Source organism: Onychostruthus taczanowskii, unplaced genomic scaffold (genome assembly GCF_017590055.1).
Source record: "Onychostruthus taczanowskii isolate IOZ18803 unplaced genomic scaffold, ASM1759005v1 scaffold19, whole genome shotgun sequence".
NCBI lineage: Eukaryota > Metazoa > Chordata > Aves > Passeriformes > Passeridae > Onychostruthus > Onychostruthus taczanowskii.
Genome location: NW_024499128.1, coordinates 7,090,204 through 7,118,066, shown reverse-complemented (window position 1 = coordinate 7,118,066; position 27,863 = coordinate 7,090,204). Strand labels below are relative to the sequence as shown.

Below are 27,863 nucleotides of genomic sequence, written 5' to 3'. Positions count from 1 at the left end.
AAAAAAAGAGCTTATTTTCCTTTTTGAAGAGTTTCTGCTTCATTTATTGTTTTACAGTATCAGAATCTAATGCTAACCCAAAAAGAACCTGATCACATCACAGGCTTCATTAGCAAGTAATTTAAACTGGCCAGAGCATTGTCTAACTTAAAGACTATACTAAAGCATTTTTATCATTGTCTTGGCAAAAGTAAGTAATTTGTCCCTTATTTATTATTGGTATTACAATGGCACCCAGACACCCACTAAAGAGAATCTCCATGAGGCCAGATACTCTGGAAACACAATTCAGAGCTGTCCTTACTCTAGAGAGCTTACAATCTAAGAAAGCTTTGCAGATGTTTGCATCAAGAGATGTTTTTATGCCTTGCAATGTTCAAGATAACCAGGGCAGATCCACCGAAGTTAAATATCAAGATAAATATTCAGATTTGGTGACCAATTTCCCATATGTGCCACTTCAGTCACCAAGTCAGTCAAATGCTGTCATAGATTTTAATCTTTTCTTTAGCACAGTAGATGAATCATTGAAAGGCTGCTGAACAGAACTACAGCCAAGATTCTCAACAAACTCCAAGGAACTCAGATGACACAGACCTTAAAGGCTCAACTCACTCTACTCCAGGTGGGATAATTTTCAGAAGTTAGTAAATCACTATTTTCAAGTCAACTCCAATGTTACAGGATAGGTTTCCAGATCCTGGCACACCTCACAAACACATTCATTATGCTCTGAAAAATTCTGAGGGTTTAAGGTAATTTTTAACGTACCATATAAACTATAGTCATGAGTGTTACCTGTTTGCCTTTTTAAGACAAAAAAAAGGGAGAGACTGGAGGCAAAAATAACCTCTTTAAACCTCTAGGTAATGACACGTATTATGATGTAAGAAGGAAAAACAATGACAGTAGTAGCTGGCAGTTTGTGTTTTGGCTGAAGTTATGAATCTATGTGGAATATTTCTGTAGATTTTCCTCATGGTCATCCTCCCCATGCTGCTGTTGATAATGCTGGTACAGTTTGGATCCCCAGGCTCCCCCCATCCCTTCTACTGCTGGAAAGTGTCCGTTGGACATATTGAGTATAATGGAGGTCAAGGATTTGATGTAGTTTTTGGCCAGTGTGAGAGTCTCTATTTTGGAAAGCTTGTTCTCGGCTCTCACGTGAGGGATCACCTCCCGCAAGGCCTGGAAGGCGTTGTTGAGCTTGTGCATTCTCTGCCTCTCGCGCTCGTTGCTCTCCAGCCTCCTCAGCAGCCTGTCCTTACTGCTCCAGGCACGCTTGGCTCTGCCTGTGGGCATCTTGCTGCTCTCCTTGTTTCCCCCATTCCTCCTTTCTCTGTGTCTCAAACATTTCACCAGTTCCTTTTTTCTCATTGCTGGCTCTTCAGAGAATGCTTCTTTGTCAACAGTTTGCCTTTGTTTCTTTCCTTTGGTTTTAGTTTTCATGTTTTGTTGGATGGACTGGTATTAATTAACTGGTCAGTGTGCTGTAAAAACATAACACCAATATTCAGCTGGGAGGAGAGCTTGCAGAGGGAACAGAGGGCAAGTGAATGGAACCAGTGAAACAAAGATGCAGTGAATCGCCCACTGGTGAAAAACAGATGCCTCAACTGTCTTAGAAACAGGTCTCAAAGCAGAGAGGTTTTTCCTTTATCATTGTACACAAGAGAAAGCGGTCTCCAAGTCGATTCAGTCTTTCTGTAGAAAAGTGAACCACAACTCAAAAAATATGCAGAATACAACAGTCAGTGAGGCGTGGTAACACATTGCATCTGTTTGATCCCTCATGCTGCTGCTGTCTCCCAGCTCCTCACTCCCCCATGTTATAATAGAGCCAAGCACCACTTCCATGTACGTGTGCTGGCTTAGAGGGATATTACACAGACCCTCAGGCTCTTACCCAAAGTAATTTCTCCTTGAACTCCTGTTAATTGGTTTTTGTGGGCACAGGTTTCCACTGTGAGAGGAGTCCACTAGAGGGAAACATGGCACACTCTCAGAGAGAAGCTCCGAGCCAGCCACGTGTTTTCAGCTGCAGCATTTGTGTTGTGGGCTAGTCCCCTCCACACACACACACACACAAAAAAAGCACTTCCCTCTTCCAACAACAATCCAATAATGGCAGGGCTTAACTGCAGTTATTGCCCCAGATCAACAGCAGCAGAGCAGGCTATTTTCCAAGTTACTCAAAAAGACACAGCAACATTCCTTCCTCTACATTAGGTAACAGCACTGATAATTTACCTTCCTCAGCCCATATTCTGTGCCCACACTACATCTGAAGACTACAGCACCACAGCAACCCTGCCTCTATCACCAATGATCAGTGTTACTAAGAGACATTCCCAAAATATGTTCTTTCCACAGTCTTCCAGTTCCTGTAGTCCTTAAAAGGTTTGGTGTAAACAAAATACATTTTTACGCCAATATTATAGTATAGGAGCAGACTGAGAGTTGGTGAGCCAATAAAAAATGAAGGAAAAAGAACAAAAAACCTAGCCCCAGATGTGAGACTGTCCCAGTACAACCTCAACCTTAGCTGGAGCAGGTGGTGGCTGTGTCCAGCAGGTCCCAGCTGTGCTGTGGTAAACACCTCCTGTCTCATTTCTCATTTCTTTAAAGCCATGTTCAGCTGCTGGGCTTGCACAGTAACTCAGTTCTCTGCCTGTGAGGACATCCTGGCCATCCCCAGGTTCCTTACTACCAAAGAAGCAACTTTACCAAACAGGACAAGAATTCACAAAACAGCTGGGTTAGGTAGCACCCAGGGGATGACAGCTGAAAGACAGCACCAAGCAGCTTGCATTGTGGGAGCCTAAAAAATGCTGGAGACACACAGGTATCTTCAGAGAGAAAACAGCACCAGGTTTGTTCTGGACCCTTTGTGTAACTCACTTGGCAGAAAAGGCACAGCTAGAGCAGAGCACAGAGTGGGAGCTTCCCTGCCCAAGCACAGGAAGCACTCCTGGGGAGCGCTGTGTTTGGAAGAAAACAGCCCACAGGACGTGGTGAAGAGGGGGCTCATGGAGACAGCCAGGAGGGAAAGTTGGAAGAAGATCCAAGAGAAAGGAAGCTTCAGCAAACAGCGAGAGCAAAGTAGTCTTTAAAACTGTAGGCTGGGCAAAAGCAAATGAGGTATAATGGGATAACAAGGTGCCTAGCTGGGAGGTTTGTTCTTGGACTGCCACTGCTGTAATCTGTAGAAGTAATCTTAGAGAGCCCCAGCTCAGCTGCTGGGAGACTCAGGAAGGTGTTATCAGAGTGTGCAAGGAGCAAACAGATTGCGGGGGGATCAGGAGCAACAGACTGGAGCGGTCAAGAGAAACCAAAGAGAGGAGGCGAATACCAACACATGTAACACCCTGTGCAGCCATCTACAAGGGCTGGCATCCCTCTTCTGTGACTTACCACTCCACCCGCTGCTGAGAAGGCGCCTGGGGCCCAAGGGGCAAGGCGGCAGAGACCCAGGGGAAGCCAGGAACAGCAGCAAGGGCTGTGGGGGCAACAGGGAGGGAGCGCTGCGTGTCCTCTGAGCGAGGCAGGGTCTGTCAGCAGGAGCGTGCGAGGGGCCCGGCCCGGCCCCGGCCCGAGGAGCCCCGGGCAGGCGCTGCCCGAGCCCCGCCGGCGGAGGCAGCCGCAGGCAGGGCCGGCGCTGCCCCGGACACGTCGCTTTAGCGGCGGGGGCGGGCCCGGCGGGCGGGAGCTCCGCTCCCTCGGCGGGCAGGCACCCGCACGGCCCCGAGGGGCCGGGCACGGCCACATCCCCCGGCTCACGGCTCCCGCCCGTGCTCGGGGTGCTCACGGCGCTGGCGGTGACACGGGGGACACGGGGAGGCAGCGGCGGGGTGTCGCTGACACCGGGGCAAGCACAGCTCTGTCGTGCACAGGAGGGGCCGGCCCGGTGCCTCCTTAGCAGGTGCAGGGTCCCCGGCTGCAGGAGGCAAGGTCTCAGCTCTGCTCTGCAAGTTGTCACAGCACCCGTGTGACACAGGCCCACAGACACAGCACTGCCATCTCTTCGAGAACTTGCTGCTCATAAAGATTGCAAGTTCTCAAATTCTTCGATAATAAGTTCTATATAAGGTGACCAATTTAGTGCCATGGGATCTTTTGCATCTGTTCTCATCAATGACTACTGCCTTGGTCAAATTTCAGCCCAGCAGTTATATTTTACCTAATGAAGTTAAGTCATCTTGCTATCAGTTTCTCATTCCCAGGTCACAACAGGTGCCAGCACTCAACAGCTGCCACGAGAGGTGGGGGCTTCCACAAGAGCCTCCATCAACACCGCCAGGGCTGCCCTGGGCCATCCCACCCTCCCGCAGAGCAGGCAGCAGCAGCCCTGTCCTCCTGCCAGCCTGGAACAGCCAGCACCTCATCAAGGGAGCTCCCAGTGCACACCAGTACTTCATTTATTTACCTGGTGATTTTGGGTCCATTCAGCACATGCACTTAGATGGAAAAAAAACCCAACTCTTCTAGGAAGAAATTCAGCGAACACTGAGAAAACATCATTAACCTGTTTTCTGAATTTATGAATTTCAAACTCCCCATTCTTCCTACAGATCTCTAATTCTATGATTGAAAGCAAAGTTCAGTATTCAGAATGACACTGTTTCTGTTTTAATTATTGCTTCTCTACCGACTGTGTACACACTTTACCTGAAATTTTCACAAGGGTGATGATACTGGAAGAATTTAAAGGTGACTATGCTATTTAGCGTGGACTCATCTGCTGGGACTGTGGCTTTGAACTTTTGGAACTTTCTCAACCTCAGGAGACTAATAAATACATCTTACAGTAGAACTACACTGCTGGCATCTGTTTAAAAATGAACAAACAGACAAAGAGATTATAAATATATAACTGTATTTTATTTTTAATATTAAATATTTTTAAATTACAAGCAGTTTCTTGAATCACACTATGCATGATAATCAATATACAGTAGAAATTACAATTTAAAAATGTACACAATTTAAAGACATTTTGACCTGAAATTTCATTAACTATGATATATTGCCATAAACCTCATACCTGTATTAAATTACAATAGGAAAACCTCATACCTATGATTTTGTTACATAGTTTCTCATTTACAAATAGAATTGAACATTATATATACACACACATCAGTACCATTTATCATTTAAGTTACACCTACATCTGTGCAAGTTCAAACAATTTCATAAACAAAACTAACTGTAAGTCATATTCAAGTTTCTGAAAAACAGGCTGCTGGTATTACAAATACTTATTTTCAATAAGTTTATATGATGTTTGACTCTCCTCTAGATTTCTTCCCATTTTGTACCAAAACCATTAAGATGTACGACTTAAAGCTGAAGTAATTTTTTGAAGTAACTCCATTCTTATTTAAGGCTATTTCTTATAAGGCTAATGTACTTGAATTCCACCTTTCATCAACTCCAACACAAATAGCCAAGTCACTGACACCTGACAATGCTGACATTTTAGGATAGTGCTTAATTGTAAAAAAAAAAAAAAAAAAGTCTTTCTACCAACCAGCCTCCTCATGAAAGATTGAGTATTACATAAAAATCTGCTAAAAATACTGATAAAAAGAATGAGGCTTAAATGGCTTTCATTAGTGCATTGACAAGGATATGAAAAAACAGTTAAATCTGCTCATTTCCATGAAAATGGCAATTTCCATCAATGCAGTTATACACAGTGTATCTGCAGCTGGGGCATGTGGGAGAGTACAGGTGTTCCCACTGAAACTGGACACACCTGTTGCTCTCTTGGCTTCTCACCACAGATCCTAATGTTCAAACAAACTTCTTTAGGTGGGAAAAATCAAATCTTTTAAATACCTTTAGTAGCCAAATTGAGACAATGCCTTCATTATTCAAACAATCCAGGGATTCTACTAGAGAAGGAATTAAGCTGTAACCAGTCCTCATAATAAACCATTGAAAATAGATACATGTACTTCTAAAATGGAGACTAGGCTTAAGTAGCTAGTGCAAGAAATTACACAGAGTGTAATGAATGATTTGGAATAAATCCCCTCAATATAATGTAACATGTTGGAATTACTGATTCATCTTCATTGTGCCACTTAACTGCCAGGCAGATATTTAAGTATTGCTAGTAGTTGATCAGATCTTTAATTATTATTTTTTACCTCAAAAGATAGTTTATATTTTGCAATCCAGCCTACTGGATTACTGAAATTAAAATTTATGTTTAAGTGATCCGAGTTAGCTTTAAATATTTCTTTCTCTTCATTGTACAGCTAAAAAGGACATTACCTTGCTTCATATTATACACATCTTGTTTTGGAAAAAATGCTCCTTTGGCAATTCATTAGCAATAAGTCCATTTGGACAAAGGAGTAAACTTTCACTTCCTGTGTAAGCTTTTCTTTAAACCCGGGTAAAGAATAAAAATCTTAGATTTCCATCAAGCAAAGGAAATTCCTGATGTGCAAGATAAACATCTGATTTTCCAGAATTACAAGAAACAAAATGCACAACCAAATTACAACATTCCGGAGCATAAGCTTTTATTTAACCCAGAATTATTTTTTAAATAAAATGATTCAAAATTAAGGCTGAACTCCAGGTCTGACAAGTTTTTCACCACATAAGGCAGACAAGCCCACATGTTCCCTGCAGACCATTATGGAGTTTCACTCTTACTATGGTGAAAATTTAAAGACAGATGAGGTACCCTAAATCTAGCTGTATCAAGGAGTTCAATGTTGCAATCACGGAGTTTCTAAGCAATAGTTTGTGCACAAGGTCTATTACCAACATTTTAAATTCTTTTCAGTAGCACACAGCTTCCTTAAACCCTCTACAGTATATACTGTAAGCCTGTGTTAAGAACTACTTGACTTTGCCTTCTAAATAATGTTTTGGGAAAGGTCCATAGGAAAATCCAGTTCCTCACTTCATACTGAAGAACAATTCTGACTAACTCTGAACCTGAGTGCCTCATCAGAAAAAGATATCTCTATTCATTGGCAACTTCAAAGAACATGATTAATTATATCATTCCCTTTTAATCAGTATGGAAGCCATTCTGGTTTAAGGGCTAAATAATGTTGGAGAAAAAAACAGTTAACATATGCCTGTCAATTTTAAAACATACTTAAAAATCAAAATTAACACAGAGGTATACAAAAAAAGAAATCACACATCTGAAAATATCTAATCCTTCCATCTCCATATGATGAATATTCTCTGGTGACTGGATCTGGACACAGAGCACTTGGACCACCATTATCTCCAGCCCTGCCAAAACAACCACTAAAATACAAAGTACTTAATATTTCAGTGCATTTGTATTTTAGTACAGGTAAACAAATACAAAGCCAGGTAAACTGCTCCTATCAGTGTTTCCTACAGATCTGAACTGCATAAGGCATTCCAAGAAGTCAGGGATTTGTTTCTCAACTGAACACACTTTGGAGTAATAATTAAGGATATATTTTTCCAAGCAGTTTAGAGGATTAAATCAGCTAAATGCATGGTAGAGCAGGAAGGTTTAGCCCCCACACTGTCTTCCCTTCCCTACAGGCTTCAGAGCAAACCCATTGTACTGCAGCCTTTGTTCAGAATGCATTTCAAGATGTACCATGGAGCTCTGCAGACATCTTAAAATGGATCTGGCCCTATAACGGGTGCAAAACTGGGCATGAACCATTAATCAAAATCTTAATTGTCATAACATCACCGAGAGGTAGATTTACCACAGGCCTCTGAATGGAGCCCAGATCTGCGGTCAGCAGAAGAGTGAGCTTCAAAAATTCACAGAATGTACAACTGAAGGGCCAAGTGCACCCAAATCCAGTCTATTGAAATTAGTCTTTTTATAAGATTCATAAAATCCAGAGTTTTGTACAACCAATTTTTCCTCTTCTTTCTCCAAGGCAGAAATTGTAGTAAAAACTGGAAGGCCCTTAACTTTGATATAGTCAGATGCTATTACAGTTTAAGCAGTCAGTAGGATCATATGTAGGAATTAAGAGACATTATCTCTTTCATCTAAAAATTCCAGAGTATATCATAGATTCTTTTCCAGTTTCCTATAAAACATGAACACTAACAACCATTCTATAACCATTATCATTTTAGAAATGGTACTGAATATAAGATTTCAGCAAGTCTAACATAATACTCAGAAGTTATGTACGTTTGACGAGTACCGTGCATAGCAAAAGGCTACAAAAAGGACAAATTAAACTGGATAACTGGGCCAATTCAACTTGTCTTATTTTCCTTGAAAGATTTAAGATTTTGATTCTGTACATCAGGAAATAAAGGAAGAATAATCCATAGTGCAATTGTAATAAGCAAAGTAATATGTAGTGATATCTTTTTGAATAAATATGGCTCACTACTGATCAACTATCATTCAAACAGTTCCATCAACACAGCCACCTGTTGCACAGGACAGGTATACACAATTCTACAACAGGTGTATGTTCAAATAGATAATGAACTACATGGAAAAATATAAAAAGAATATTATACAATCTCATACATAAACCAGACTGTAGTGTAATTGCTTTACTTGTTTAAGTTATCTGAAAAATACTTCAAGTACTTGAAAACAGCGGCAGAATAGTCTTTCAATGAAAAGCAAAATTGCACTGATTTAAAAATACATTACAAAGTTAAATACACATTCAAATTAATGTCCTGATTTAACATTGCTTTCAGTGTTTACTTCCATTTCTCAGTACTTCTTGATTACCTGTGTTACTCCAGGAGGATCCAGAGTTTAGATAAAGAAGTTTCAAACACAAAGTCAATGTGTTTTATGTATGGAGTCCGAGCATGTTTAAATTGATTTAATCTTTTTCTCCATCTTCACTGCTTCCTATTAGTAGAGGAAAGGTCATAAGATACAGTGAGATTCTTCTGCACAACCCTCACTTCTTTGTAAGACTCTTTCTAGAACTTGGCATTCTGCTGTTTTGCCCTTCCAAGTTTTGGTTAATTTTTCCCTACACTTTCAACTACTGTAAACATTTGGTTCATTTATTCATGGACATCTGCTTCAATCACACAGTTCAATGTCACTTCTTAGGACACAAGGCAATGTAGGATCTCCAAAATACTCTCTTATCTGTAAGTTACTAAGCAGCAAATATTATCTAATCAGTAAGCACAACACAAGAACAATACAATTCTATATAACACTGATTACATATTTATAGACATTGACCATAAGCAAGGCTCTGCAATCAGTAATATTTATTTTTAATAATGCAATGTGTTATCAAAATTAATAATATGCCAAACCAATTCAAGTGTGCTTATTTTTGCTTCTCTTAACCCTCAAAAATGTATCAAAGGTTAAAAAAGCTTTTGGTTACTGACAAGAAGGCTTGTTAATAAACACTGCTAGTACTCAGTATTGCTCTGAACGGATTGTTTGGCTCTCCTAACAAAAACTACCCTATTCACAGCTCTAGAAAACATGCTGCAGTTCTCAAGAGAATGTCAAGAATGCAATGTCTAAAAAGCAATATGAAAAGAAAACTAAACTGTAAAATAAGCTTACACAATAATAGCAGAAACATTATGTTCCTGGCATCCTCATCCTGTGCAATGAAAATACAATTGTGACTTAAGACAGTGCAATAACCAGAATTAATAACTGCCATAGTGTGGCAGGTGCAACAGCAGTGCTGCAGGATTGCAGAGGGTTCATTTATCCAAATACAGCACTAGGGTTTTTAACACAAAAACTGAGAGCTTATCCTGTAAATGTTCCACAGGCTGTTCAACCACAATTTTGTACCAATCTGGATGCAAATAATCTCAATCTCCATGGAAAACTATGTCTTAATTGAAACACAAGACCAGACATAAACTTTCATAGTGTTAAAAATGTACTTCTACATTTGGTATTTAAATAGAACAAGACTTGTTGTGTCTGTTCCTTTATCTTTACATCACTATTTTAACTTGTATCTTTAAAGTAATTATAACTAAATCACTTACCTCCTTGCTCTATATCTGAATCTGTAAGATGTGTAAGAGAAAAGCTTGCCATGTTTGCAGGAGAGATGGAGAATCTGGAGTAAGGGGATGAATGTGACCAGTTCTGATCAAGAGTCCGAGATGGTGGAGGTGGAGAGAAGTACTTTGATGGCTGAAGGGGTGGTTTAGAACCAATGAGACTATTAGCTGCCTTGGATATAAAGGATGGCTCTGGAGAAGAGAAGTCATCATCCCACTCAAAACCCCCACCTTGGGGAGGGGAAGAAAAAAAAAAAAGGAAAAAAGAAGAAAAAAGCAGCATTACAGTAATGTCATGTAAGGTCACCCACAGTTGTACAAGCAGACTGGAAGATTACATTAACCCCAAACAAAACCTGTATCCCTGGGCAGGGCTCTAGCCCAGGGAGTCACAAAGATTTGTCACCCAGTTTGGCTGCCTCTCAGGCAACCCTGGACACATCAATATATAAACAACCAGTATCACATCCCAGCTTTGCTCCTCAGGAACAAGGGAATGTGAGCCCAGCTGCAGCATGTGCTTAGGATGCAAAATTGAAGCCAACATGGTCCAGTGAATTTACAGATCACATATAGTTTAATGACTTCTCATAAAAGGCTCTGCATAAAACAGTCTCAGCCCCTGCTGTGTATAAATATATTCATGTACCTTCTTCATCTGTTGAGCTTTCTGAATTTGCAAATCTGTTTAAGTAACCAGGACTGGAAGATGGAACAGGAGAGCTGCCAGCACCTTCCCCGTTCACGTCTAGCCCACGGCTTCCCAGCTCCTTCGTTGGTGTTTCCTAAGGCAAACAAAGTCACTTATTTAACTCTTTTTACACACAATGTCTCCACGCCTTCAGATGCCAGCACCCACAAATACACTCCCCCATCCTGCCACCAAGTCAAATGTGGAATTAAAAGGTCTGTAAACTGTTACAACAACACAACAAGACTTTGAGTTACAGATTAGCACATGCAAGTAGTTCTAAAGAAAGCTGCATCAAATCTATGCTAAAATGCACACAGGAAACGACTATTTAAATATTATTTTCTATATAAAATGGTTTCATATTTGTAGGAACAAACACCTTCCAACTGAAAACAGTTTCCATATCAGCTTAACATGGGTAGGGTCTTTTTTTCCTCTTTAATAAAGCCTTATCCCAATATATTATTTTTTTAAAATCCTCTAATCTTGTTCAGGATAAAGAGCCAGACTTTGTACAGCCGGCATTGGAAGCAGCCAACATTTTATCAGTTATTGTAATAAAAAGTAAAGAGTTCAACCACTAAGAGCAGTTTAAACACAGCTGATTTTTTCCTTCCCCTCTGACAAAGGGATTACTATTCTACAGGCTGCCTAAACACAAATAAATCACCTATGTTTTCTATTCCAAAACACAGTTAACTCTAATATTTAGGTGCGCCATCATAAGCAACATTTCCGAAGCTTGACAATGTGACTGTTCTTTTAAACTCACTGGACTAGTTTAGTTGCCATAATGCTAAAATACAATCCCCTCTGTATCCAGTTACAGAAGTTAAAAATTGATAAAGCTGATAGGGAAACAAAAGTAACCTTGAATTTTATAAGCAGATCACTGTGTCACTGAACATGAATCCCACAGGATTAATAAAAATTACCATTACCATCTAAATACTGTTCTTTTTCATCTTTGATTATGATCTTAGATAAATTTACCTTAGTATTAACTAACATAAGATGTAGAGTCAAGCTTCAGTTTGAGTTTTGGGGTTTTTTTGTTTGTTGGTTTTTTTTTTAATTATTGGCTTTTTTGCTTTCTTCCTTTCTTTTATACAGTATCTTATAGACTTCAAACTCATTAAATAGATAAGCTGCCTCTATAAAGTTACAACAATATTCTGTCAAAATAAAATAATTAAATCTTGTCCATAGCAATACTGTCTCACATATTCAAATTAAACACATCTTATAATGAGCAGAAAAACATCACTAAAACCATGTTTCATTCAGCACATGCAGTCAAGGGTCCAACAGCAAAGGAGACTCATGGTTTAGAAACCAAAGCAAAATCCTCCTTAATTCAGATTAGTGCAGTTATTCTATCAGCAGCACAAAACTTTACCTACCCAAGTCACAAAGTTCTTTTTTCTTTATATATAAATATTATTCTTTTACATATATATATATTCTTATATAGCCTTAATATAAAAAGAAAAAATAACGCACATCATGAACAAGCTGTAACTCTGCCAAAACAAGAAAGGTACTTTTGTAACAAGGTTTTCCCAAATATTAAGCAATTTACTCAATTGCTTCTTGTTTAAAGAAAGAAAAAAAAAAAGCAAGCAACAAAAATTTTCCTTAGTAATTAAAAAGAAGGGTACCTGATCAAACAAATAGACTGTCACGTCATCAAAGAACGTTACAGCCTTTTTCTCATCTTTCCAAAGTTCAGACTGCCTTTCATGAAGGGGTTTTGGAAGTTTCAACAAGCTTCTCAAATGTTTTCCATCATCTTTTTCAGTAACTATCTCAGGTACTTGATGAACAGTTTCATCTTCACTGTCAGAACTCAGACTATGCATATGAAAAGTCCTCATGTCATCCTCAGAATCACTGTTTTCATCTTCCTCATCTGCATCATCACCGTCTTCTAAATCAAGCATTCCCGACACGCCGAGTTTGCCGAGGTATTTTCCTTCGATATCCGGCTCTTTCAGCTTTTGTCCATCCATGTGATAGAAGGACTTGTCACTGTTACTCAGATCTAAAGCCAGGTTGTGCACAGGCTTTAAGTCTCTTTGTGAAAGGAGTTCTGAAGTGTTAGTGCCAACACAAGAGACACTTTTATGGGAAGTCTCAGAGAGTTTTATTTCATCCCTCAGGTTACCTTCCATCACTATTTCCAGGGAAGTCAGAGTTGCCTCAGCCCACTCATCAGGACACCCCTGCATCCTTTCATCCATCTCTTGGATCTCTAAATTGTGGTTGAGCTCCAGTTTCGAGTTTTGATTATCATCATCCTGGTAATTGCTCACATCACACATTTGCTGTCTGTCCTCAAAACCACAAACCTCTTCAGTGCGATTCTCTCCTCTGTTGGAGGAAATATTACACACAGTCTCTCTGGACAGGTTTACAGACTCATCTGGTTTTTTATCTGGCTCAGAATCATTATCAGAGAAATAGGCTGAGTCTCTGTAAGAGTTTTGATTTCCACTCAGAAAAACCACTGGGGTTATTTCAAAATTGCTGTTCACTGCATCCAAACAAGCTGCTGCTTCTGACACAATGATGACTGGATTAGAAGGCAAAGCACTGACACTGTTCTCGCTCACACACAGAGCAGTATCCACACTGGAAGCATCCTCAACAGGGACATGGGAAGTCCATTCTGGAGATTCCAGGTTTTCTGTTTCATAGCCACTGTCAGCAGGTTTATCTGGTGGCAAAAGTTTCTGAGGACTTTGAGCCTGTAAAGATTCTAAAACCTCATTTACATCTAAAGAATCCAAAGAGTCAGGTGTCTCTAAGGCTTGTTCTACAGTTTGTATAGGAGATGGGCTGTCTTCCAAAAGACTATCCTGACTGGTACAATCTGAAGCAGCAACAGAAACTGAAGTCACCTCTCCTGGAACATCCTTACAGTTCTCAAAATTATTTGATGTTTCTTGTATTTCCTCCAATAAACATTCATTTTTTTTAAATATGGGAGAGCTATCCTGCAAGTTTCTTTTCCTATCCTCCTGATCACTACATTTGTCTTTGTTAAAAGTTGTTTCATCAGATTTGAAAAGCATTCCCTGTTTCATCTGTGCATCACACTCATCTGTTTCAACAGCAACACTGCAATATGGACTGCTTCCAACATTATTATTTTTGGCATTATAAGATAGCTCTTCTTGACAGAGAACATCAGTGTTACAGGACATGACTTCATTCACTTCTACATTTAGAAATTTCCCCTCATCATTCAAAATAGGAGGATTTGCACAGTTATCAGATGAATTATGTGCTGTGGGTGGACTAGAGGATGCCTGCATTTCTACAGGAGTCTGAGACTGGGAACCGGGATCTTTATTTATTGTCACAGGGTTAAAATTTTCATCTTTCACTGTTCTAAGACTTTCGTGTATTAAAGAAAAGACCTGTGCATTTTCAGTCAGCACAGGCTCAGGCTCTACAGAGTTTCTTTTTGAGGTTTCTAATATACTTTTTAGAACACCATCTGAGTACTGCCCAAAATCACTGCTGTTTTTTTTAGGCAATAACCCTGTTAGTAAGTTTTTCTCTTGAAGAAATAAGAAGTTATCAGAAAGTTCTTCTAAAGTTACCAGCTCTGACTGGTTAGAGATATTTTCACATAAGGAAACTGTTTCATTTTCAGAAGCATGATTAGAATGCTCCTTCTCAGAACAGCCTACTGCCTTTCTAGCTTCTGTGTTTGAGTTCAAAACAGCTGGTTTAAAGTCTTTAGGAGAATCATTTGTTTCACCAAACCCAAGTATTTTTCTATTTCTCAATTCTTCTGATCTATCAATGTCATTAAATATACTCTGGAAAGGACTTTCTGGACTATTGGTAGCAGTTAAAAATTCCTCTTTAGGATCTGTATTGTAGTGGAAGAAGTCCCCATCGGTACTAGATTCTTCAACATCAAGATCCCTGAGAACCGTGAAATGAGAACTTTTTTCTTGTACAGCTTCTTGATGATCAACTTCTGTTGTTAATACAACTGATTGGTTATCAAAATTCATGCTGCAGCCACTTCCTTTTTCCTCTAACTGGATATAGTAGTCATTTCCAACAGAAAGTTTGTGTGCATCAAACACAGGTAACACCCCAGGGACAGCAAGTGATGCCTCTTGACCACTTCCATCCTGTGCTCCTGGTCCTTGCTCTGAAAGTGACCTCTCAAAAACCTCCACTGGATAGAAAATACTTGTGTAGTTCATGGCTTCATCAGGATTCACATGTCCACATTCATCAAAGTGATCGTGTTTAGCTGCCTCCCAGATGTATTCAAAGCTCAGACCCTGGCTTGTTTCAGTTACAGTCAGAACCTCCTCCAGCTCGTGGCCAAGTCTATCTCCCGTGAAGTGATCCAAGATTGGGAATGCAGAATTACTTGCTTCTCTGTTTGAGGTGTTTGGTTTCAGAGCATTCCACTGCTGTTCAAAATCAATCTCTGAGTCCCTTTGGCTTTGCATGCGGAGGTAAGTTAAAAGTCTGTGCACTTCTTCTGCCGTGGGTCTCTTTTCTGGAGGCAGCCAACAGAACTGCAGAACTTCATACCTGTACAAATAGAAACATTTTCAATAGGTTTCACACTGAAAAGGAATTCATAGAATTCAGATACCTAACAAGCCTCAGAGTACCAGTATCACTGGCAGGAACTTCCATCTCCAGGAAGTCCCTTTATTCCCTTTATCTAGAGTTTGTTTGCTGAGTTTCCACAACATAGCAATTTCAACGTGTTTAGGAGAACTGAGACATTTCAGACACTTCTTCAGCAGCTTTATGAACAAATAGAAACACTTAAAAGTTTACCATCTATCAGAGTATGGCTGCTCCAGACGTGGCTTGAAGGGTTTAACCTGCTTCTCCTTGATGACATGGGTTAGGACTTCCCTGTCGGAGAAGTCTGAGTAAGGTCGAGCACCATTCTCAAACAGCTCCCACAACGTCACACCCAGGGACCTGCAAAAGAGCAGCACATCACTGGGCACTCTCAGAACTATTTTAGAGGGGCTTTTCTAAGAAAGGATATGCAAAGCATAACTGGCAAGAAGAAATAAATACTACTCCCCATTGTCTCTAGAATAACTTCAGAACTTAATTCATTTTGACAGAATGCTAAAAGCCTGAAGAATGAAGTTGCTTGAAGGCAGCAACAATGAAGACAACAAAATACAGAAGGTCTCAAATTATTTGACCATGGAAAACCCCCACATATAAAATATTTCATATTTTGAAAATATTCTTATTTTGTTGAAAATATCTTTTCAACAATTTAAAAATAAAAAATATTGTTGTAATTTTTACTATGGTATATAGGAATGAGATTAAAAAACCTTACAGTTAGTCCAATAGAAGAAAAAAAGCTTTCACGAGAAATTGCAGTTAGAGGTCAAAATGCTAGAAAACTCATCTTTCTTCCAGAATTCACAGAATTCTTTATTGTCAAGCTGCAGTGGTCAAAAGCTGCCTCTGCTCAGTGCTGCATCTGTACTGCATCCAACACTAATCACATTTTCACTGAGTACAGCCAATGCTAATCTTCGGGGAATCTTTCTGTGCTTAAAATGCAAAGTAACTGACTCTGCACATAGAATAATTTAGATTGGAAGGGATGTCTGGAATCATCTAGTTCAAACCTGTTCAAAGCAGCTCTGCAAAAGAGGCACTGAAATACAAGTTGGAAACCTTAAGACCCTGGCTGCTTGCAGTCCAGATGAACAGCATGAGCTGTGGAAGCCTCTTGGAGGATGGAAGCAAATTCATTTTTACATTATTTCCATACACCCCACTTGCTTTCTGCAACCCTACTTTTAGAACACCAAACAAACCCTGGTTTACTATTCAATATCCTTCAAATATAAAGCAGGAATTAACTACAACGTTTTCAGAAATGGTAGCCCAATCCACAATTTCCATTATCCCAATTTCTTGGGGCTTGAGAACTGAAGTGGAACTTGGCTATTTCAAAAATGTTCATCCTCAAGAGTTCACCAGCCATTGTCTATCAGCTCTTTGGCAGCAGAAACCATCAGTTAATTGCTGCTCTCAAATGCTGCAGCAGGAACACAGCATTTTAATTAAAATGCCACTGTTCTACCAATTTAACTTCACCAGGCTCTAGTGGGATCATCTTTTTATGGCACTCAGAGCTACTTATTCTTGGAAAAATCATTTACCGTTTCTTTCCTTATAAACATCTGAGGGTATTTTTATTAATACAAACACCTATTATTCTGCTGAACATTTTTGCTTGCTCCAACTTTCTCTCAACAGATTTCTAAGCATTTTTCCAAAGCAGGATATAGTTTCAGGTTTATAGTGATTAACCTACTGTACATCTGCTGCACCAGGCTAATTTAAATATTATTTACTCCTTCATGAATTCAAAAATATGTTCACAGATCTCTCATTGAAATTTCTTAAAGCCTTTTACATACCATATGTTACTGTATTTATTTTGCTCTGCTGATAACAGTCTGTCTTGAAAACTTGTTACTAACTCAGGTGCAGTCCATCGTAGAGGAACAAGTTTCTTCTCATCCGTCTCAATATAATCTTCCTAAATTATTGATGAAAATGAAGGAAAAAAAAAACATAAAAAGGCTGAACACACATTGGATCAACTTCCAGACAGTGACAGTGCTTTCCTTAATACACTTTTCTGTAATGCCTATGTAAAAAATTATAATTAAAAAAAATAATCCCATTTTCCCCAAGTAGCAGAGAATAATGCTATGGAGGAATGTCATTCACTGGTCACTGCATAGCAGAAAATTGAATGCCAATTTCTTGTTTAAGGTTTGGTACTTACAAAATGTTTTAAATAATGACCTTAATTTTTCACTTTCTTGATATACTTTAATATTTTGAATATTTTCATTAAGAAATTTGAACTTTTCTTTCAAATGTGTCCTTAAAACACATTAAAATTAGTTTGTTCATAATGTAGTACTACTGTAAATAGGACCAAAAAAGGGCAGATTTAGCAGAAGATTCTAGAAGCAAAAACTCTACTCATCTCTAGAAAAGTATCTCTTCTGGTTCATGAACTCACTACAGTTATTTGCCAGTAATACTTTGAAAGTACATTATTCCAATAAAGGACAATCTAGTATCAGTCCACAACTTTCAAGCATGCTTGCTGTAACCTTGGCCCCCGAATCCTTTAAAAAAGTGGTCCATGACAAGATTAACTCACCTTATACCTACTGAATCCTATACCATAATCTCCTACTTTGACATTTAAATCGGATGTAAGGAAGCAATTCCGCAAGGCCAAGTCACTGCAAACGCAAACAAACAAACAGTGAGACAAACCAGGAGGTCTCCAATGTAAATTCAGACAAATGGGTTAACAGAAGGTACAATTTTTAGAACAGTCAGGTCACAGTTTGAAGTATCAAATGAAAAACCAAGAAAACTATTATTTAGAAACTTAGAATCTAAAAGTCAAGGACTTAGGCAGTTAAAGGTTACAGGTGCAAGTAACAGGAGCAGATCAGTAACACAACACAGTGCTAAGGACTCAGCATCCTCTCTAGATACACTCCAGCAATCCTCTGTGCATGAGCTGTAGGCAGATCCCATAGAGCTAAATCCTGCTGAAGGCTGAGGCAAGCTGGGTGCAAGCAAGGTGTGCTCCTGGAGCTCCTGCAGCTCCCTTCCTGATCCTCTTCTGAGGAAATTAAACCTGTCCGTGCACTCTGAAAAACCAACTCATACACAGTGCAAACCCAAGCACAGGAACTGGGGAAAGTAACTTCTAAAATGCAACTATATCTAAACCAAACCTTAAGACAGTTTTTTTGTTGCTTACGTTTTTATTAAGTTTCAGAACCTACACATGCCAACAATTGATTCCACATCTCACTGGAATACTGTGGCCACTATAGTTCAATACAAACACTCATCACTTCCACATAAAACAAACATTGATAGGGTTTCTCCTTAGGGAGGACTTATTGGACAAGATTTATTTTATAGCCAGAAGGCTGAGATTTCCCTTGGGCACTCCCAGTGCTTCAAAGGAGAATCAGTTTAGAGCCACAGAGCCAAGCAGACTCTGCATTCTGGAATCCAGAGAAAACTAAACACAGTGACAAGGCAATCACATTTAAAGCTCTCATACAAAAACCCTGGAGTATTATGCTGTCCTGTATAAAAAAGTTCAAGCTGCAGTCACTTCTCTAGAGCAGTGGTGTAGACTCTCAAGCACTCAAACTACACACAGCATTTACATGTAGTTATTTCATTCTGCTCACAATCCTCTCCTGGAGATTACGTGGGCTGTTCACAAGCTACAGTGATGTCACCCCTCTTCACACCTATCACTGCATGGCTTGCATTTTAACTGTCATAAGCAAAATCTATCACCAATTCAGATTAAATAATAATTACAATATCACACTGAGCAACCAGTAACATCTTACATCTACAGTTAAAATCCTTAAGCAACAAACTCATACATTACACATGAACCAGAACTACAGTCTTTGAAAAAGACCAACAGAAAAAATAATGTATTTCATAGAAGTCCTCCAAATAAACAAATCACAAAGCTCTTGAATAGACACAGAATTTGCTTCCAGTTTCTGCCATAAACCAGACCACAAATACTCACAAACCAGCACTGCTGCTGTAATAATACAAAGAGGCAGTTTTAAGAAACCCATCATGCAAACTCAGAAATTTATGCAAGTTTAATGAAGCTGGAACTGCGGCTGCGACGGCAAAGAGCTCAGCAAGTAATTGCTCAAATATTTCACTTTTCAGCTTCACAGAGGGGACCAGGCAATTAAGTGCCCTGGAAGAACTCTACCTTTGCTTCTGTTGGTTTAAAGTAAGTCTCTAAAGTACAAATGGTCTGAAAGCCACAGCTTGTCTGCTACAAAGACAGATGATGATATTTTCCTTTCCAGAGTCATTAAACTACACAGGTCAGAAACACATCCATAACCTTCAAGTATGTCTCAGAGCTTGCCAAATTGTTTTATACTATTTAAATAAATATCCCGGAAGAGAAAAATTGTTGGCTGCTTGAATTTACCACTAACAACAAAATCACTGATGCTGGAGCTTTACCACTTACTCTGACAGCATCAGGATAGTGTTGCTAGAAGTAAACATTACAATGAGAATCTTGCAGATCCACAGATTAGTTATTTACCAAGTTTATCTGTATTTCACTGAAAATGTACTGTTAAATTTGATACCTACAAAGTCATGCGGCTGCAAGACAAGAAACTGATCCCTCTGTTAGACAGGTACAACTGGTACTACCTTCAAAGCATCTGAAGTTGTTAAATGGGTTAAAAGAGCTCTGTTCATCAGCCACCAGCTGACTCCAGGCTTTGGGGTTTTTTCAGGGTTTTGCTGCTCTTTTAAACCTGCACCTTCTAAGACTTTGAGAGTTCATTTCTCCCTGAACACAAGATCTCTGCCTTCCATAAGCAGCATTGATAAGCTCCAACACAAGCTCCTGACTTGTGATGTAAGTGCTGGTTCTACAGCAGAGAACAGACTGACAAAGTAACTGTCTTGTGGTACCCAAGGTTTTACCACATAAGCCACATTTGGAGAACAAGTACTCTTTGATATTTTAGTCATCTTAGAGGCTAATGACTTCCAGTTCCTTATTTAAAGCAAAAAAATTTTTTTTGTATTCTTCTGGGCAACTTGTTCCATGAATGAATTTTCTCAGCCTTTTGCAACTACTGCCATTCTTTCAGTATTCACTATATTAACTTTAATTAAAAATAATTCTATCAATTAAAAATAAATCTAGCATTTCCCCTGATGGGAACAATATTCTTCTCCTAGCATGATTACTTTGAAATCTGACTACCTCTTTTAGTGAAGATTTAAAGGTTACATGAACAACATCAGTGAGAGAATACCCCTTTCAGTCAGATTTTCCCTCTAAACTCAGCTTCCTCCTTCCTGCATTAGAAAGGGGTTTATTTTCTATTTTTAGTAACACAGGTGACATTACCAAAGAAGTTCTAAATTTCTAGAATCTAATAAAAATTCACAGCAGGTAAGATTCATTGTAACCAAATTTTAACATCCCTGCTTCCACAATAAACGAAATAATTTTGACTTGGCCAAGAATTAATCAAATAACTACATGTGGACTGTCTTGGCACCAGGTTGTGTTCCATGGGCTGCAAACCCAAAGAGCAGCTGATCAGCTTTCAGGCAGGTGGAGCTGAACACCACAGCACTGCAGCTCAATTAGCACCTTCATTAATATCACACCTTCGTGCCTCAGGCTATTCCACATGTCTGTGCAAACACAGTCTTCAATACCCCTGGATTTTAACAAAACCAGCCAGCTGTATTTCAGAGTGCATCTTGACTGACTGCCATTTCTCTGGAGCTTACCTGTGCACAAAGTTGTGTTTGTGCATTACAGCGAGGCCAGCAGCAATCTCACACGCCATCCTCTGCAGCAGCATTATCTGAGACTCTCCTCTAATGTGCTCCTGCTCATTGCAGATGTAAGTTTTCAGGTCACCCTGTAAAAGAAGTTGAAGATATTTATTAGCCTTACATGTTGGTTGAATCAAACAAATCTATTTTTAATGAAGATCCAACTGACTACATTACTTATTTACCACATTTATGCTCAATAAAATAAAGCTCCTCAAGTTTCCAGTCTCCATAAATGATCTTACAAAAGTCATCTAAGGCACTTGGTATTGTCCTTAAGGGTTTTAAATCTAATCATTTAGTAATTAACATCCTAGATCAGACTGCCACATAAAATCTGTCATGCATTAATAACTTCCATTAAAAAAATCAGAATTTGATGAGCCCCTGCTTTTAAATGAGATGAGTTTTCAAGTGCTCCAAATCAGCAAAGCTGTCTGTCTGGAAATTTGTAAGGGGCTGGAAGGGAGAGACAGGAAAAGAGAGTTTCAGCCATTGCCAGCTCACCAGAGCTTTCTACATAAAAAGCATGGTAATACAGCCCATGCCAGTCAGAGAATTCTGATGATGGCAGCAGTTTTACTGAACCCAGGCAATGCTGAGCAATAGATAAGTAATTAATGAGCCCACAGAAGTACTCCATAAATTACTAAAAAAAGAACAGCTTTGAAATAGAGGAAAATAATTGAATACTGTCCAAATATTCAGAAAAAGAAAGACTTATGGAATAAGAGAATCCAAGCAAGGGAAAAGAACAAGTTTCTCATGCCATTGTTGTTAGTTTTCTCACAGTATGACTTTCAATCCACCAGTCCTGTATTTTTGTTATTTAAAATACAGACTTCTTGAAAGGTTAGCAAAATATTTTAAAGACATTTCTGTATTGAGACTGCACAACATATGTCACAACTTGTTTCACCAGCATAACATCCTGGGCTTTGTCTATGTCCATCGTCTTCCCAAATCCTGGGCCAGGAAGCTCTTGCCAGAGCAGTTCAAATAACTAGGAGAGGAACAGTGTTTGTAACACACACAGGTTCCAAACGGCAGAGCCCAAGGAATACAGGCCCTGAGCTGAGCTGACTGTAGGCGGCAGCAAGAGCCTGAAGAAAGTCAGACTCTAAAATTGTCATTCATTAAAACAGCAACTGCTTGCTCAGGGCTTGTCCCAGGTGGATTAAGTTCCTAGGATTCCTGATGCACCCAGGAATTACTTTTTAATTTTTAAATGCATTAGTAACAGTAGTGCTATGTGACATCCCTTATTTAGTAAATTATTCATGTAAGCACATATTTTTGTAGGAAAACCAACTTTTTATTAAATCCAGCACCTTGAAACATACTGGTTCTATGTTCCCATTCTGGTCTAATTAAGGCTACAATCAAGGTTAAAAACATAAAATAGGAACTTTTGGTACTGCTCTAAAAGGACACTGCTTGTACTAAACTGGGGTGAGCCAATGGTCACACTCAGGGGCTGAACTGCCCTCAGAAGGCCCTGGACAAGCTGAAGAATGTTTCCACAGGGACCTCATGAAACTCCAGAAAGACAAATGGAAACTCTCACAGCTGGGAAGGAAAAATGCCTTGCAACAGCCCAAAGTGAGCAGGGGCCAGCTGGGCAGCAGCTCTGCAGGAAGGGACCAGGGCATCCTGGTGGGCAGTGAGCTCCAATGAGCCCTGTGTGCCCTGGCAGCAGGCTGGGAGCAGCTCCTGGGCTGCACAAACAGGGCCAGGCCCAGGAGAGGCCTCACCATCTTCTCACCACCTTCTCAGACCACACAGATCCTGTGCTCAGAACTGGCTGCCCCAGAACAAGACAAACTGGAGCAAGCTCAGGAAAGAGCCACCACAACAGTCAGGGGCCAGAGCACTTCCCCATGAGGAGAGGCTGAGGGAACCAGGCTCATTCAGCATGGAGAAAGAAAGACTTCAGCATAACGACTGCCCAATACAATTTATTAAAGACTAAGCCAGGCTCCTCCCTGTGGAGCATGGATGGAGGATGAGAGAGAACAGGCATGAGTTGAAACAGGGACAGCTCAAACTGAATGTAAGGAAAGCAGTTTTTCACACAAGGACATGAACAGAAGTGCAGGCTGCCCAGAAAGAACATGCAGTTTCCACCCCTGGATGTTTTCAGGATTCAGCTGGACAAATCCTGAGAAATCCAGTCTGACCTCAGGATGATATTGCTTTGAGGAGGAAGCTGGAGACCTCCTGAGCTCCTTGCTAGCCTGAATTATCCTATGATGCTTCCCTGCCTAAAAGTAGACAGCAGCAACACAGCAATATTATCCCTGCACTATTTTGAGAGCCACAAAATGGCCCTTTATTGACAGACTTTTTAACACAGTAAATATCAAAGGTTATATATATCTGAATAAATGCAGTTCTGCAAAATTCAGTGCAGAGACATCTAAATATAAAAAGCCCAATAATCATGCTTGAGGAAGGCTCTACTTTCTCTCCAACCTCCTCTGCCACTCTGCCTTTTCCCTCCTCTCCCGGGATTCCACGAAGAACTAAATTTTGCTTTTTTTTCTCCTTCTCTGTTCAGCCATTTTTGTAAGTTTTAACACACTTTTTCTCTGTAACAGCCAGAAGCTGGGGCACACTTATAGTCAGTACTCTTTGACAGCTTTTGGTTTGTGCAAATTCCATACTGGGTTCATGTGAACACCCAAATGGCTGACACGACTTTCTAACCAGAAGGCACTGACAGTTTTAAAAATGATGAGGTTTTAAAAATGTGAAACAGTTACCAAATTACATCTACTGAACACATTCTACCAAACTGTCATAAACTGACAAATCCCCCCTTTATTGTTAAACCACACACCACTGATAAATCTGCTCTTTAGCTCATATCCATATTGACCATGATCATTAAACAAATTCACTGAATTCTTTGATTATGTTTTCATTGCAAAGATTCTTTTTTGATTAGAACATGCTTTCAAGTGGCAGTAATTAAAAAAAGAACCAATCACTGCAAGTAGACACCTTCCCCTAACAGCAACATCCCTAAAGTAAGCTACAGAGCATTCCAGGCAAATACTGCATCCTGCTGATCTCATCTGCCCAGGGAATTGCAAGACTTGAAGAATTTCTGCAAGAATTTGATAGGCAAATCAGCCTCACAATATACATGCAACTTCCACATCTGAATAACTTTCCTTTTACTCATAAATTATGTCAATCCATTAGAGGATTTGCTGTGCTGACAAAATGCTGGCCATACACAGGGCTGAGTAGTATATTCAAGTTAATAAGACAGCTACCACTATTTTTAACCTGACATCATTCTGCAATGTTTAACAGTGAACAGTTAACTATTCATAGCAGACTGCACCAACATACAATGCAAATAATATGGGGAAAGGGGCTGTTAACCTTTCTGAGCATTTCTAAAAATAGACAAAATGTTAGCCAAAACAGTTCTTGCACATGCAACCAGCAATCTCGTGTAACAGAAATGTATCAGGAGTTTCTGTGGCCAAGAAAACAAGCAAGCCAGCCTGCCTGACATTCAGCATTGCCACCCTGACAGCTGTGGTTTCTCTGCACTACAGTTTCCAGTGCCTCTGATCAAAACCTTTCAATGCCAAGGAGCCTGGGAACTGATAATCCAACAGGGCTGCCTGAGCAGCCAAGACAAGGTCAACTGGCCTTATAAAGGCTACAAATCCAAGCAAGAGAAGTAGCAAAAGGAGGACACACTGTGATAAGCTATGAGCTTGAAGGAGTGTGAATAGAACAACCTCTGTACCCTCCAGACTGAGTTGGTCAGCAGAATAGCCACATTTTTTGTTACTTAGTATGCCAAATTTGCTAAACAAGGTCAACACCGCCATGTGAACCACAAACGAACTTATCATGTGAAGATATTGAAATTTCCTATCCAACGCAGCTCATCTTCTTGCCATGTTCTTTCAGAACTACTGAATTCTTAAACACACAAGGGATTAAAACAAGTTTACTTTGCTGGATATACACAGACACCACCATAACATAAGGGAAAGAGCTTTAGCTCAGCATTGAAGCACTGGCAGCTGAACAGGACCATGTTTCTCATCCTGCCCATTTGAACAAGTCACCACAGACACTGGAACCTGTAGTCCACCACTTCAGTTCCACCTGCCCTTATGCTTTTTCTGCTGAAGAATCACTCCTGTGTGGTTTTGAAGCACCTCCACACACCCCAATTCACCCAATTTCAGAGGAAAAAGTACAAATGAAGCTTTGAGATCAATTACTAAATCTAAAAAATCCAAATAAGTGCAATTCCAACTGCAAAGATAAAAAGCTTCCTGACACTTCCCTAAAAATCTTTTTACTAAAGAAACCTATGTAGCCACATCTTCTCTTCCATCATGCTTCCCTCACATTCCTTCCTTCCTGTCTCTTCTCTGCACTTACTCCAACATTGCCACCTCCCACTCCAGGCCCTGGACATCAAGAATTAGTGATGGACAGGGATACTGAGCTGCTCACTTGGCCCAGCTCTGCACCAAACTGCAAAGGAACATTGTCCTGTCTGCCCAGCCCCTGAGTATTTGTGTGCACAAAGGAAAAAACACCATCATGTCTAGGAGATACCAAGTAAGAAGGCTCTAAGTGAGCCAAACTTTCATATGAAAGTTATGTTTAATTGACTGTAATATATAATTTCCTAAAACCAAGTTTTAGTTCACTTGGATTACAATAATGAGCACAGACATTTATTCTCCATTCCAAAGAAATTACCTAACTACACTCAAATTTGTAAAAGTACCACTTTAACTGTCAAGGTTACTGTCCCCAGTTAAAGTGAAAATCTATTTTATCCCCTTAAATAAAATCCTTACCAGATTACTCTGCAGGATCATGACAACTTCATAAATAATGAGGACTCAAACAAGGATATTATGTTTTCCTGCATACCTAAAGTAGGGCAATCTTTAAAAGATACTCCATCTTCACATTTAAATTTGGATTAAATCACAACTATTTGAAAACATTGCAGCAATTAAATCTGATTTGGATGTATATCTGATAGACTATAAAATGCAACTCTCTTTCCAGGATCCTTTTAAAGAAACTCCAATTTTAATAGCAGGTTTAAAAACCAGTAAGTAGTATTCTATTTCTACGTTGAAAAACCTTCTCTGTTAACCTCAGGCACAGAGTTTTTAATTGTTACAAACCCAGAACATTTCACTTTGATCAGTCATTTAAAAATTTCGGGCATTTCTTCTATTTGGAAAAGAAGGATTTTATCAGCACTACTGCCTCATTAATTTACCACAGCTAATATGCTTGAGTAAAAGAGCAGCACGGAAAAATATAGTTATTTAAGGTAACAGATTAACTGATATTTCTCCAAAAACTCAAGTTCATGCTAAGTAACTTAAATTGCCTGAGGCAACTAGAAACAGATTTTTGCACCTGAGTTTAAAGCGAAATTCTGCAGTAGTGAAACTGGTAAAAAAAAATCTTATAAATGCAAACTGTCTCATTTCTGAAAGACTTAGTAACATCTGTGCACTTCTGACATCATTTCTGTCTTGACATTTCCCAAGGAACTCTGCTTTGGGTGACATCTACACAACAAACCTTAAAAGCAGCTACTGAGCCAATGTTTTGACAGCCACTTGGACTCTGGGGTTTATTTGGTTTTAGTAATGTGTTACGCCAAAATAAAACAATTCAAGTCTTTCCAGCCCATGAACCCAAATTTTTGTCTCTCATGGCTCTGCACACTGGGCACAGTTCAAAGGCTCTGCACATGCCCCCCCTTCCTCACAACATCCATGAACACTCCAAGGACTGCAGTGGCTGAGCAAGGCTTTGAGCTGTCCCTCCCATTCCAGGAACCATGTGGCACTGAAAGCAGTGGGAACACCCTTCAGTGTGTTCCTAGCTTTTCTTTTGGTGCCCAGGAAGGACAAGGCTGTTGCTTGGGGTGTAATAAGGGCATGAGAAAGGAAATAAAAGCATGTAGGGAAAAGAAGAGTACAGTAAGAGAAAGGATCAGGAAGAGAACTAAAATTGAAACTGAAAATTGCAGCTATTGGAATACACATAACTGATATCAGAAGTGAGCCCACCACTGCATTTTAGCACAAAGCAGCACAGCATGGGTAAAATTTGGGCACTCTGGAGGTAGAGGAGAAGGCAGAAGGGAAGAAATTCTTGCATTTTCCTAAAGTAACATTTTCACATAAATGGTAATAAAAGCACATTAAGATTGCAGACAGCAAATATTTTGGATGTGATGTTGGTGTGTGCATGCAATACTGGACTGTGATAAAAAGCTCCCTGCTATGACACCCTCTGCCCTCCAAGATTCTTGCTGCAGGCAGACTGAAAGAGACTGGTAATTCCATTATCAAAGAACAGGTATTTGCCTCTTCAGGACACTCCACAAGCACTTAGAACATACATGATGAACTGAAAAGAGTTCAAACAAAAAACTGTAATTGTGGTTCCTGTGAAAAAATAAACAAACAAAAGCCCTCTAAAATTCTGTTTAATCAAAAAACTTCCCAGAAAGCAAAAGAGCCATTTGAAGAGCAAAGGGCAGTAAATATACCACACACAATTTACACCAGTGGAAAAAAAGATTCAGCACCTTGTATAAGTACAGAACTCAAAAACTAGGAGATAAGGAATGGCTTCCACACATTGCCCAATACACTGGAGAACATTTGGATGCTGAAGAATG

At 39.6% G+C, this 27,863-nt stretch overlaps 2 protein-coding genes across 3 annotated transcripts; both read right to left on the bottom strand.

The window, feature by feature from the left end:
• Window positions 1–26: 26 nt before the first annotated feature.
• Window positions 27–4,795, bottom strand: BHLHA15 (basic helix-loop-helix family member a15). Its single transcript, XM_041401428.1, has 2 exons — window positions 4,669–4,795; window positions 27–1,490 (listed from the first exon to the last, which is right to left on the bottom strand). The coding sequence occupies exon 2, from the start codon at window positions 1,447–1,449 to the stop codon at window positions 949–951; it is 501 nt and encodes a 166-aa protein (XP_041257362.1). The 5' UTR covers window positions 1,450–1,490; window positions 4,669–4,795; the 3' UTR covers window positions 27–948.
• Window positions 4,036–27,863, bottom strand: LMTK2 (lemur tyrosine kinase 2). Of its 2 annotated transcripts, XR_005952434.1 has the most exons (10): window positions 27,778–27,863; window positions 21,107–21,241; window positions 17,922–18,006; window positions 17,161–17,282; window positions 15,533–15,682; window positions 12,367–15,277; window positions 10,661–10,796; window positions 9,994–10,242; window positions 8,738–8,863; window positions 4,036–4,828 (listed from the first exon to the last, which is right to left on the bottom strand). XR_005952434.1 is itself a non-coding variant. In XM_041401426.1 (9 exons), the coding sequence occupies exons 2-9, from the start codon at window positions 21,178–21,180 to the stop codon at window positions 8,835–8,837; spliced, it is 3,756 nt and encodes a 1,251-aa protein (XP_041257360.1). In that variant the 5' UTR covers window positions 21,181–21,241; window positions 27,778–27,863; the 3' UTR covers window positions 4,860–8,834. The 2 variants fall into 2 exon arrangements, 1 of the variants encoding a protein (XP_041257360.1); XM_041401426.1 differs by lacking the exon at window positions 4,036–4,828 and having other exon boundaries at window positions 4,860–8,863.

Coding starts and splice junctions, on each gene's coding strand:
- BHLHA15 (XM_041401428.1), bottom strand. CDS start 1,449: ATGAAAACTAAAACCAAAGGAAAGAAACAAAGGCAAACTGTTGACAAA.
- LMTK2 (XM_041401426.1), bottom strand. CDS start 21,180: ATGCTGCTGCAGAGGATGGCGTGTGAGATTGCTGCTGGCCTCGCTGTA. Junction 18,007..21,106: donor AAACACAACTTTGTGCACAG/GTAAGCTCCAGA, acceptor TTGCGTTTGCAG/TGACTTGGCCTTGCGGAATT. Junction 8,864..9,993: donor TTCAGATATAGAGCAAGGAG/GTAAGTGATTTA, acceptor CTCTACTAATAG/GAAGCAGTGAAGATGGAGAA.